The sequence below is a fragment of the Setaria viridis genome, chromosome 9 (assembly GCF_005286985.2).
Source record: "Setaria viridis chromosome 9, Setaria_viridis_v4.0, whole genome shotgun sequence".
In the NCBI taxonomy this organism is placed as follows: Eukaryota; Viridiplantae; Streptophyta; class Magnoliopsida; order Poales; family Poaceae; genus Setaria; species Setaria viridis.
The window spans coordinates 55,761,445-55,774,684 of NC_048271.2; the positions used below are offsets into that span (position 1 = coordinate 55,761,445).

A 13,240-nucleotide genomic window follows, 5' to 3' on the forward strand; every position below is an offset into this window, starting at 1 on the left:
TATGGAAACCCACTGTAGTAACCGATCATTCAGATAGTCCAAAGGATTGTAGCTATGCAGCCACACGACACACACACCATGAACAAAACAAAACCTATTAATTTCCTTTCCCTATTCCAACCTTTATTGGTACAAATTGTAATGCAATGCGCATAAAGGCAACTTTACAATCGGCTTGGTGGAAAACCTAGCACCTTATATAAACACACAAAACTACCGATATTCACCACCAGACCTGGGCAATACAAGTTATACAAATGGGCCAAAAGGGGATGGGATGGTAATGACAAACAACAAATTAAGATTACACAATATGGCAACTGCTCCATGGAGGGGCCTCGCAACAGGCCCAAAAGAATCTAGCGCTTTCCCGGTGAAGAATCCAGCTCAAGTCTACTCCGCCAGCCCTTTCTTTGTTCCACCCGTTGTCTTGGCAGCAAGATGCTTGTGGAGATGTTAGATCCTCGTATTAAACAACTGTCATGTACATCAAAACGCTATTGTTTTTGTTTTTAATTCTCATTCTCATAGCAATCCAGCAAGCATGGCACCGGGGTCATTGTATGTGGCAGGTGCGGCAGCAGGCAATTGTGGCTGTACCGGGGCTGGAGGTGGGGCTGCCTGAGTCCTTGGGATATCGATCAAATGCTCCTTGATGAATTCCTTCAACCTGTTTAATAAATCTTTGAATCAACTTTTCTATTCCCATTAGCAAGAAGCAATTATTTATGAAATCATGGAGCAAGCTTATACTCGAATGTCAAATATTGGTCGCCCGATGCAACTGTTAGCCGGAGTTGCGTCCTGTCTTGTGGATCTGTTTCAACTCTTATCTGAAAAGAGTAAAACATAAGCGGCAAAATGTAATGACATGTCCAAAGAACAGTCTCCCTCAAGGGATAAAAAGAGTTTATGTACAAAAATGCATGCATGAAACATTGCATGTACAAAAGATAGACTTAGCAAAAACTTAGGCTCTGATAAATCCGACATTAGGCTCAGGTGCAGCACTTCCAAAAGGATGGTGTTCGGCTAATGTGCAGTTACTGTATCCATTATTCCACTGTGCTCTGCTAACATACAAAGGAAAGCACATTTACCCTACCCAGGAAATGAACCCTAAAGAAAACTCTTGGTCTGAACCAGCGTGTATGCCGAACAGAGTTGATTTCAAATCTAACCACATTGTGCTTGCCAGTTACAAGTGGGTCTAAGACCCATATGAGTCAGCTCGACTCAATGTTGTCTCGATGGTACCATGTCATATGACCTGATATAACCAATATTGAGTGCAGGATGCATTGGAGTTCAGTTGGAGTTCAATTAGTAAAATTGATCAATACCATAATAGCTCAAAAAGAATATTAGGCAACAAACTAGTTGCATTATATAAATATGGCAAAAATTTATCACAGGATTCATTTCTTTACAGAATGAAAATTGCCATGATACAAAAACCAAGAATATAAAGGGCACCCAACCATCATTCTTACCAGACAAAGCATCGCACGTGTTGCTTCAGAAAAGAATGTAGTGCACGCAACCAGATTGTTCGGGTTGTTATCCTGAAAAGAACAAGAACTTCAATATTTTGAAAAACAAAAAGGCTCAAATCAGGGAGACAAATATCACAATACGTACAAGTCCAGGAGCAACCGCCAAGTGAAGGCTCATGAAAAGATTAGCTATCTCAGGAAGAGGCAGCGGTTTCACACCTTTTACCTGTTTGTTCACATAACAATAATTGTAATGAGAATCTTCCATTTTCCAGATCATGCAGAAGACAGCTTTTTTAACTCGGCTTATCCTCCACAATACAATTGAGGCCTTACCACTTCTTGAACCTTCAGCAAATGAACAGTTAGTGCCTTCCACTGGGGGAAAAATTCTTCAGGGCTAAGAGTTATAGGTTGCAAAAATTTATTCAAGACAACAGGGAGTCGAAGTTTGGCATCCACCTGCATAAGTAAAACAAGAAAAGCATTGTTACCTTGTGAGTCAAAAATGGAAGCATGTGAACTTTGGGACACTCAGGAAAAAAATATAGTTGCATAGAAGAATCACCAGTGCAGTTCCAAACGTATATGAGAAATCAAGAACAGCAACATCTCTACTTGCACGGAGATTTGCGACCTCAAGAGGAACTTGCACCTACAGAAAGCAGAAAAGAATTGAAGTTAGACATGGAAGAAAACATTAAAGGTGCAAAAGCATTATACCGCATCAAATAATACCTGCGCTCTTGGAGGGATAGTATCTGGAACTGACGAGAGCTCCATTTTTAAATGACTAGGAGGTAAAATCAGAGCTCGCACTGACATAAGAGGTGAAGTATTTTTGTTCCCTAGGAACAGAACAAGACGACCATGGTGGGCACGCCATTCCGCTTTCAAACCAATCTAGAAATAAAACATCCAGTAGGGAAAAAATTGTGTTGAAGGTAGGCAAGGTAGATACACAGCATGAGGATAAAAAATTACAGAAATGGAAGTAATGGAACACAGTTGATTTATGAAAACCTGAATGTGAGGATCCTCATACAGCACTCCACTATCTTTTGTGCACAACATATGAAACTTCTCCTCAACATTGACAATCGGCTGTATAAAGTTAAATTCAGTTCACGAGCGTCAAATAGAAGAGAAGAGACAGCACTCAATTAGCATACAGCCAGATGAAGGAAATAGGAATAAACTAGTACCTGAACTGAGTTGGACTGATCCTCAAGGGTAGCTAGTGCCAAGTCACCTACTGGACTTTGATTGGCGTCCAATCCTTGGGCAGGATATTGCTCTACAGCAGGAGGGCCCTCAATCGCAAGAGGACCCAAAAGATCTGCTAGGAGGTCTGCGGGAGAAGTTGAACGGGATGTCGAAGGAGGTTCAACTTTAGTCTCATGGTTGGTCTCAGTAATGTTTGTGGCTTCGCTAACTTCAACAGGACCATTTTCTTTGGGAGCTTCGACGGGAGGGTTGGGAGCTTCTTCATAAGTTGCACTGCTCTCCTGACTATCAGTAACAGTTTGGCTTGGCATCTTCACAAGAGTTAGATGATTAGCTGCTGGCGTTGATCCATTTGCAGAGGGTTGATCAGCTACAACAAGAGCACTGGAAGTTTGTTGCTGACTTCGTAGCTTTATAGCACTCTGCTCTGCTGTGTCAACTTCAGCATCTTCAGCCTTCTTCAGCAAAGCAGACTACATATGACAAGTAAGCCCATAGTTATTTAAAAAGCCTTCTCAATGGAATAAATTGACCAAAATACAAGTGTATCGCATAAAATACGACTACAGAGGTGCTAGTTAGCAGTGCAAGTTTTTTTTTCTGGAACACGCAGGAGAGCTGCGCGTAATTTCAATAATAATAGAACAAAAAAGTGTTAGGTTACAGGCCCTAACTAACTGCAAGAATAGTTGGCCATGTAAGTTACCTCACGTTCCGGGAATTTTGGCATTTCGGCCAACACATCTGCCAAAGCAGAGCCTTTTCTGCTTAGTTCAAAATATTCAACTGCTCTCTGTTGTATTTCAACATCAATATAGCTCTCATACCTAGAACATAATGTAAGCAAGAGAACAAAAGTTTAACAACACATAATGTGATAGCACATCATTAAAGCTGTAACTGGAATCATTTATTACTTTTTAAATATTGTGAGGATTTGTTGCTGCAATCCAACATCAGGAGGTTGAGTGTGCATCAATATCTTGGCATAGGTTGAGAGAAGAATGGCAACAGTACTTGTCCTGAAGAAAATCAATAGTACATATATTACAACAGGACAGAAAATGACAAAAAAATTATTCAAGTAGGTGCTTCCACAACTTACGATACTGTCGGAAGTTTATCATTTATAATAGCAAACAGTTCCTTAGGGCTACAACCAGGTCTCCGGGCCAAAAGATGGCCATACTCTCCAAGAAGGTAAGCACTCACCTGTATTGGTGTGAAAGAAGTATAATGTAGTGCAATAAAGAAAATTGTAGGTACAAATAGGAAGTACAAGAAGCCGGACAGATTTCATTCCATTTTTGTAAACAAGTAAAGACAGAACAAATGTTCCAGTTTAATCAAGGCAATTTCATGTAATCAAAATATTTATTCAAAATAAAGGTAAGCATATGGTACTAAGGAGCGTATACCAGATTCCAATGAAAAACAACATCTAGTAGCTCTGTAAAGTCTTCATAATACAACAATTTGAGCTGATGAAAGAAATACCTTGACCATAGTCTCATGCATAGCAGGCTTATCAAGATATTCTCTCGCCTTTGCTGCAGCATATGGCTGATAAAATTGCAAAAATCGAACCATGACTCCAACAAACAAAAAGGAGAGGATTTAGTGCAACTAGATATACAAGCAAACCTGCAGATCTTCGTTGTTAGTGACAAATTGCACCACTCGATACCATATATCATCACTTACAAAATCTCCTGCTTTATCTATAAGCTGAAGAATAACATCAACATACCTGCACAAACACAATTTAGATATAGCAAAAACTTCAAGGAGATGAAATTGCACAACTGAAAATGCACATCAAACTAATGACACAATTTGGTACAACTGTACCCTATCCTACATGAAATGTTAAAATCCAGTGCACAACTATGGGCACAGTAAAAAGCTGAACTTGATGGCAAACGATACTTCTACTCTTGGCTAGCAAATACCTCTAGAACGCAAACAGACACAAAAACATCAAATTCGGTATGGTACAATCTACAGTACAACAGCAACAACAATAAAACCTTCTAATTTCAATAAATTTGGAGTACAAACCCCCAAAAAAATTAGCAAGTTTGGTATGGCACTGTCAGGAAATAATCTACCCCAATTGCAAATGTAAGTACAACCCTTCTGAGGCACTCATTCCGTCCCAGAATAAGTTTACTCATTCCCTCTGTCCCAAAGCTCAAGTTTGACCAGATTTATAGAGAAGAATATCAAACATCTATGACACCAAATATGTATACTATCAAAATACATTTTATGTTGAATCTAATTATACTTATTTGGTATCATAAACATTGATACATTTTTGTACAAATTTGGTCAAAGCTCGGATGGTTTGACTTAGGACAAAGCTAAAAGTGCATTTATTTTGGACAAAGGGAGTATTCCCTAAGCTTTAGTCATTCTACAGCTACAAATTTCGAATTTTAAACATTTCTCCCTAATTTTCCATGATTGAACGGTGCTCATGTTCTAATAAATAAATGCCTCTTTCCTGGTCTCTTTGCTTCTTGAACATAAGGCAAAAGAAGGAAAAATGCGGAAATAAATAAGGACACCAAAGTCCTTTCATGTTGCGCCTTAATTATTGTGCCTAAAGCTAAAATGGTTTATATTTGCAAACAAAGGATAGTAAAATAAAACATGTTTATCCACTACAGTTCCAAAATAGAGATTGAGAATATGTTTCAGACGACTCAAGGCACAAATTGTCTTTATATCTACTTTTGCATTCATTGTGTTGTGTACGCATCTTTATAAATTTAGACTAACATAATTATGTGTAGCTGTACTCCAAAACTCTTACTCATATGATGAGATTCAGTTAATTGACTTTTTTTCTTTCCAAAATTTACAGATTGTATCCTAGTTCAGTACATTTAGAAAGTCTGCGAGCATTAAAAGACATCAAACAAGTGCTGGTTCCTGAATAGTCACTCCTTATTAAGGTTATCAGATAACTGAGGCATGCATGGTGCAGAAATGTACTAACTTCTAACATGTAACATTGTGATTTCAACTGCCACACATATCGGGCATAAATGCCAATTTGCAACATACTAACTGGAAAACTGGGCTGATTCTGTCATCAAAACATTACCATGAAAGATCTGGAGCAAACTTCTCTGCAAGAATAGCTGCCTTCAGAGACAGCTCTTCACGCATTGCAAATTCGGCTGTGTTAAGATACTGTGAAGGAGAAGAAAACATTCAATCTAAGAAACCACACGAAAGAATCAACAACAGAACAGCGAGGATAAGTTCCCCCCTGCAGGATCACTCTGACAAGATTAGTTACCTGCAACAACTCCTCAACAATTTCCTTCGCATTTGTAACATCACACATACCATATAGTAAATCAAGAGCCCTCCGTCTAATGCTGCAATAAAGTATAATACAAATATGAAGTTGCAACAAAGGTGAATATACATAGTTTATTGGATAAGAAACAGAATCCACGGAAAGGCTCACAAGTGAAAAGATTTAACACTGTTTATTCTTAGTGTTTACAAGATAATTGACGGAGTACTTTACTACACCTAAAAAATGAATGATTGGTCCCCACAATTGCAATTAAAAATAATAAAATATATTTATGTGATTAATTCAGAACTATAAATGTATATATGACTCTTGTGCACTTTCATCTACATCCTAGCTCAACTTAACTGGGACTAAAAGGTATTGTTGTATTTGGAACTGAAAGTGTGGAGTCTATTTAGAAGCCACCCTAGATTATTCAGACATAACCTGGAGGGAAAAGTCAGGATGCTCATATTATTCCATCCAATTCTTTGAGAAGTATAGAAAATAATAGTCTGGAAGAGACTCAAACCTGATATCTGGATCCTTCAAAGATGTAATGATCTGAGCCTGGTGCCTTTTGATGATATCCTGCACATCTGTTACTAACAGCATCCTCGTCATGTTTTCCTGCAATGATGGATGAATTACTGTTAGAATATGGTAAATTTTCCACTTCCACAGCTTCATCTGGATGCAAGAATGCCAGTAAAAGGCATAAATCAAGTAAATGTTAAAAAGAAACGCAATTACCAGACCAAGATACCGAATATTTGGTTCCCGGACTGCAATAAACTTCCCAAGAAGAGCCACGCACTGTGACATCATCTCCTTTTCAGCATCCAGATGCATGACCTGTAAGGAAGTATAATACATGCAAACATAATTTATTAAAAAAAACAAGCAAGACACTAGGCTATCAATTTTAACTCAGTAAAGTGAAGCATTAGCTTCAGCGGAAAAGGAAATTCAAGACCAAATTGCTAGAAATAAATATAATCAGTCGTTCATAAAGTCAGTATAAACTCACCAGAGCAAGAGCTTCAAAGAGAACAGCATGTGAGGCATTATTCTTGTTAACGTTTTTAACAACATCAGTGCCCATCAAAATGCGCTGTAAAACCTAAAGAATTGCAAGAATATCACTATAATTCACAAATTTTTGTACAGGTGGAGTACAGCAGTTAAAAGAAAAGGTTGTACCTCAAACAAAGCTCGTCTTGCATTGGGATCTTCAATGGTAGGGAAGTACTGAAGAGCCCTCATTGTCTTAACCTGTGAAAATAAAGTTTTATGCTTAGTTGAAGGTAAAGAAAATATCTCTATAATTTCAAAAGTTCTACGCTTCTGCCATGACTGTGCACAGCCTAAAACTAGCCTTCAGCTTTAAATGGGAGGACCAAAAAAAAAGAAATAGGTGTCCTAACAATAGCAGCTCCAGCTATTTAGTTTCAGTAGTAAATCCTTACAGCTGCTTACTTCTTATTCAGCACAGAATATGTAAGATGTATTACAGACTTGTAAACTTCTAAAACCTAGCACTACATCACAACTTGCTTAATTAGCTTCAGATGTACAAACTTGTAGCAACCATTAAACTATATGCATGACTCATTACTTGTGTTGCTTTTCACATATCTCCAGTCCGCTCACAGATTCAGCTGTTGTTATTGGTCAAGCATGATAGCAGGTAACAGTCTAATGTCCAGTAATTAAAACAGATTTGGCCTAACTTTACTGATAAATCAAACTGGATGAATGGATGATGGCATCAAAAGGCAAGTACCTGAAGCCAAGGGGATGGGATTCCATAGTAAGTGTATTCTTGTGGAATATCTTGATTTCTTGCTAACCTCTCCAATATTCTTACACATTTTGGAAGACAATTCCAATATGCTTCAGCATTGTTGGATACTAGTGAAACAAAAAGGCTCATGACAGATGTTAGCACACCTAGGTCACGCTCATCTAGAAGTTGTGCCATTCGATCAGCCCTGAAATACACAATTCAATTAGCTTTTTCATTAAGTAGAGTATAATGTAACACTTCTATATTATATAATATTACTACCAGCCATCAATATTCACAACATCAGGATTCTTCCTATAAAGCCGTAAAAGGCATAGAGCAGCCTTCTTTCTGACAACAGGACGGCAGCTACTTGATATCTGGCAACCATAGGATGTTTCATTAATACAATAATTCACAAAACAACAAAATGGTAACATAAGCAATAGAACATTCACTTACAAGAAGTTTCTGGACATCTGGGGCTAGTGACTCAGAAAATTCTTTCCCACCAATGTTACCCACCTGAAAAAATATTTCAGTAAAAGATATAAAACGGACACAAAAGGGTGCTAATTGTGTGGGACAATCAGATAAGAATTAAACTATCAAGTCCAGCATACAAATGTCAAATAAGGTAGCTAGCAGGTGTGTAACGTGCTATTTCATAAAATAATTATGAAGCTGAAGCCATAGAAACAGAAGCCATCAAATGATAACAAAAAGGTAATAAATTAAAGGCATCCAAATTACAGAAATGAAACCAGTAAATAATGTAAAAAGGCCTTAACAGCATGTTCTACAATTTTAGGGTTCTTTCACGCTTGGGTTACTTATTTTCCCTAATGGAAGGCGCACCAATTTGATGTACCGAACAACTTGAGGTGTGTGCTATTTCTAAATAAAATTCACTCCTTCCACTTTTTAAATATATGACATTTAAACTAATTAGCTTGTCCTAAACATAGTACTTTTAAAAACATAGGGAATGTTTGATAGGTCGAAAAGGAAGCTAGGACCAGGCCCGCGGAAAAATTAGAGTAGGACAAGACAGGATGGCATACCATTGTCAATGCTAAGCACTGGAAAGTCTCATTTCGTCCAATTATGTCATTCCGCACTGTATTTATTACCATCCTTAGGAAATCATTGTTCTCATTAAGTAAGCAAGATGTCACGATATACCCAACCTGCAGCATGTGTCAAAGGATAGCAATTAAGAAACAACTACAGCAAATTTAAGTATACATTTGAGAAAGAACGCTATAACTAAGGATAACAAAACTGCATGTTTTACCTGCTTCTCGGGGTATTTTGGTGCTGATATCAAAGAAACAGTTTCCATATGCCCAAAATCAACATCATAACCTAGCATATAAATGTAAAGCATTTTCCATACATACTTTTTCTTCTCATATGGTGATAAGCCCTGCAAGATAAGAAATCACAGTGATTTATAGCACAGTTGCAAACTTGTGTAGTTGTGTCAATAATATATCTTTTCACAGTGCCCCCCCCCCCCCCCCCCCCCCCCCGCTATACAGTTTTCAAAAAATTAAGGGGAGGGCTACAACAGCATGTTAACTTCCAGGGAAGCAAAGCCCTTGGTGATTGAAGTTTTATGTTGAATGGAGATGTTATCTTTGGCATACTACACTAGCTTAACAGGAACTGCCTACTATGCCATATAACATTTGAGCCATTGAGGAAAACAAGTTATTGGATTTTTCTATCTTTCCATATGGAGCAGTTTGCATGCGCTGATGGGATTGATATCCCCACATGATTCAGGTTGCTTAGCATAGTGCGGTGCTATTTTATTTTAGTACAGAACTCCCTAATGCAGATCCATGCACATGAGCGCAGCTATACATAGCAAGTCTATCAGCAGTCTCATTTCATATGTCTATCATCGAGTCTTGTTCAGAAACACATGCTGCTACATCATGTCCTAGAGAATTGCTATTGGACTTTTAATATCATACTCCGTAATCACATTGTTACAACACATATCTCTCTTCAGGATATAGACAGTATAACTTGTCAAATTTTGACCACAGTTATACACAGAAATGCTGCTAATGTGATGTTTTACAAACAGGTTCTTAATAACGTCTAACTAAAACAATTGATGGTCAAAGGAGTAGACAGGAGACCTTAGCAATGTGAATGAGAATTATCTATTAATTGAGGGAGAGAAATATTCATCCCAGCATAAGCAGAAGATTAGCTAGTTGCATGACCCTGGAGAGGGAGAGGTAGCTCAAAGGCGCACTGGCAAACACTAAAATTCACTACCCTAACTTCCAAGAGAATCCCAAACTACCAGTTGCGGTATGAGTTGATTATTGTACCGTTGGAAACTGTTTCTATTGAAACCGAACTGAAGCAAAGGCTGAAATGATTGAAACCGACCTCTAAATCATTCGAAATGATCAGTCTCCTGACAGACTATTGCAATTATAGACTTATTAAGAGGCAATAGACAGCATTGCCCACGCAGCCTCTTCAGACCAAAAGATATAGTTCAACGAAGTACAATCCTATGAGATATCAAACAGTTTGAAACTAGGACGGCTCGAAATGACACTGCGGAGCTTCCAGTCCCGAAGTCACTACCAAGCACCAGTTCAGCACCACCCAGCTCCTCAATTCTGTCCAGCTGGGCAATTCGAGCAAAATCCCGAGCGCCCCACCCATCAATTACGCAAATGCGTTCGCAGCTAGCAACAAACATCGAACCAAATCCTCTACGGAAAGGGAGGGGAACAAGCGTGACCTTCTCATTTTTGAACCGCGTGCGGATGTTGCCTAGCTCCTTGTCGACGCGGAGGCGCTCCTGCTCCTTGTTGTGGCAGTTGCGTATGTCGCTGATGAAGACCGAGAGCCCCCGCATCCCCGAGAGCGCCATCTCCTCCTCCCCTGGCCGCCCCCACCGCCGCTTCTAGAAACCCCAGATCCGCGTGCCGCCGCGCGAGATCTGGCGCCCGGATCGGGGGAGCAAAACCCTGCGGGGCGGCGGAATGGATCGGCGCCTCCGCGCGGGGAGGAGGAGGAAGGGGTTTTGATTCGGCCGCGGCGGTCGTCGTAGGTGGGCGGCGGGGAGGTGCGGCTGATCTGCCTGCCTGTCTGCCCCGGCGGTGGTGTGTGCGTGTGCTGGATTGGGGGCGCTTTTTCGCTGGTTTCTGGAAGGTTTATTGCGTCCGCCAAGGAAGCGGAAAATTTTGGCGTGGCTGGTCGGCCTCAAGTTTAAACACAGGCTAGGAGAATTCAGGGAGTTTTGGGGTTGACTTTGATCTTCCCGTCCAACACCAGACTCCTTGGCTCGGAGGGTTTACATGCAAAGTTGCAAACTGTAAAAAATAATAATTTTTACCTGGTGTAAATATGCTCGTTTTAAGTACTAGCGCTATTGCAATTATTTGTTCCCTTATTTTTTCGAGACTCGAGAGGCTACTTTAATTGATTAATTGGTAGTGGATCATAAAATGTGAGCAATCCCTTTTTCCAAATTTTTAATAAGTTTCATCGAAAAAATTAATAGCTCAGTATCAAAATATTTGTCATTGTTGACTTTTGGTCATGACATTTGACCATTCATCTTATTCAAAAAATTATGTACGTATCATTTGTTTTACTTGTGAAGCATGACTTATCTTCTCGTATATTTGCAACAAATTTTTGAATAAGACGAATGGTCAAACGTCGTAAGGAAAAGTCAACAACGACAAATATTTTAATACGGAGGGTGTATGTGATAAGGAAATGGATTGTCAAAGTTCTTATAAACCACATTTGAATGAGTAGTTACCATATTATTAGCTACATTATTGCATAAGCGTTAGCATTGCAGGGGGGAAATGTGTCCTAGATTCAATAAAATGATGAATTGCAATTTAGGTAAGATTCTCTAATATTTGTGGTATGATAATGTTCAAAACTTCATAATTCCAAAACGTGCTTTCATGCATTGTTGTGAATCATGAAATCGAATTCTTCTTGCAATTCTTCTAATTTAAATCGTGTATCAAAATATTTAATCATCCTTAAGCGAATTGGATTGTATTTTACTTTCTTTAAAGTGAACCTCAATTTTTAATGATTTTTATATTCAAACTTGAATTGGACCTAGGTCAAGTAATTACATAAAAAAAATCAAAAGCTAACTAACTTTAACTGAACCGGACTACTAACCAATTTAGATCGTCTGCACTAGTTCGACACGGGCCGCTAAGGCCTAGACCCAACACACACATCTCTAGATTGGGGATCCTATATGCCTTCGTGAAATCCTCTGCGGATATGTGCATTATTTCATTGGATGGATAGGATGCGAGCATGATTTTAAGTGGGTAGACAAAGACATGATGTTTGATTGTCCGTGCACGAGCGCACTGAGAGTGAAGGGTGGGGTGGAGGCGGAGGAGCACATACTACACATGCTATGGTTGTCCGATGGGAGATTTGGTTTCCAGATTACAAACTCATTTTTCTTCCTAACGGTGTATCCAAAGAAAAACGGTGTAAGAGATTTTGTCATTTCTTATATACTAAAGCAAATTAAAAGAAAAACGGTGTGGGTCCTGGTTGTGATAAATGCTTCGCTAGTGAATATTTAAGTGTGACAACTTAATGACGATAGCTGGTGAATCCCACGTACACAATGCATGGCCATGTACTCCTGTTATTCCAACTGGGGTCGTTATCCGTTCATCACCCTGAATTACTACTGACTAGCTAGCACTTGCTCCTGCTATGATGTTTTTGCTTTAGTTTTGAATGCAGACATCGAGCAGCGGGTGCACTCCATCCTTCGCGGAGCGCGCCGGGAACTACCACCAGAAGCGGCAGCAGCTGCTGGCGCCTCCTCACCGATCGACCTCTCCACCACCGCTACCTCTGCCCCGGCCCGCTGACCGCTACGCTACGCCCAGTCCCTCCACGCCAAGCAGCCTCAGCCTCCGACGACTGCTCCTCCTCCGCCACCGCCGCCGCCTAGCTAGCTGGGGTCTACACGCACCGTACCGGCGGGCCGCGGAGACGGAGCTGGTGCTGGTGAATGTTATTGCTTGATTATTGAAGCTGCGAGGACCACCGCGTGTGCATGCTGAGTTCGATCAGGTGGGCGCAGCCGGCCTGTTAGATTTCATGTAATCCTACTGTATAATCTTTCCCGTGAACCCTGGTGTTTAAGATCCCTTGCGTCCCCGCCGCGAAGCCCCCCTCCCCGTCAGATCGATCGTTCTCGCACGCCGCGACGCAGCGCCCCCTTCTCCGATCCGTCGTGTATATCCCCTTCTCGAGAAAGGCGATGATATCGGGGTGAAGGCTGCGGCGACAAAGGATGGGAAGCCGGCTAAGCTGGCCATGTCTGTCAAGGTCGCGCTGGTGAGGCCTTCTCTTTTCTCC

General features: G+C 40.2%; 1 protein-coding gene across 1 annotated transcript; it reads right to left on the minus strand.

Moving 5' to 3' along the window:
• Positions 1–79: 79 nt before the first annotated feature.
• Positions 80–11,040, minus strand: LOC117840656 (AP-2 complex subunit alpha-2). The gene is made up of 26 exons (XM_034721173.2): positions 10,611–11,040; positions 9,129–9,260; positions 8,896–9,021; positions 8,294–8,356; positions 8,114–8,211; positions 7,829–8,036; positions 7,246–7,317; positions 7,073–7,165; positions 6,796–6,897; positions 6,575–6,672; positions 6,037–6,118; positions 5,839–5,927; positions 4,368–4,473; positions 4,221–4,286; positions 3,829–3,935; positions 3,641–3,745; positions 3,430–3,550; positions 2,702–3,196; positions 2,520–2,600; positions 2,235–2,399; positions 2,065–2,151; positions 1,833–1,958; positions 1,642–1,722; positions 1,494–1,565; positions 754–833; positions 80–670 (listed from the first exon to the last, which is right to left on the minus strand). Exons 1-26 carry the CDS (start codon positions 10,740–10,742, stop codon positions 526–528), a joined length of 3,132 nt encoding a protein of 1,043 aa, XP_034577064.1. The 5' UTR covers positions 10,743–11,040; the 3' UTR covers positions 80–525.
• Between the last annotated feature and the right edge of the window lie 2,200 nt (positions 11,041–13,240).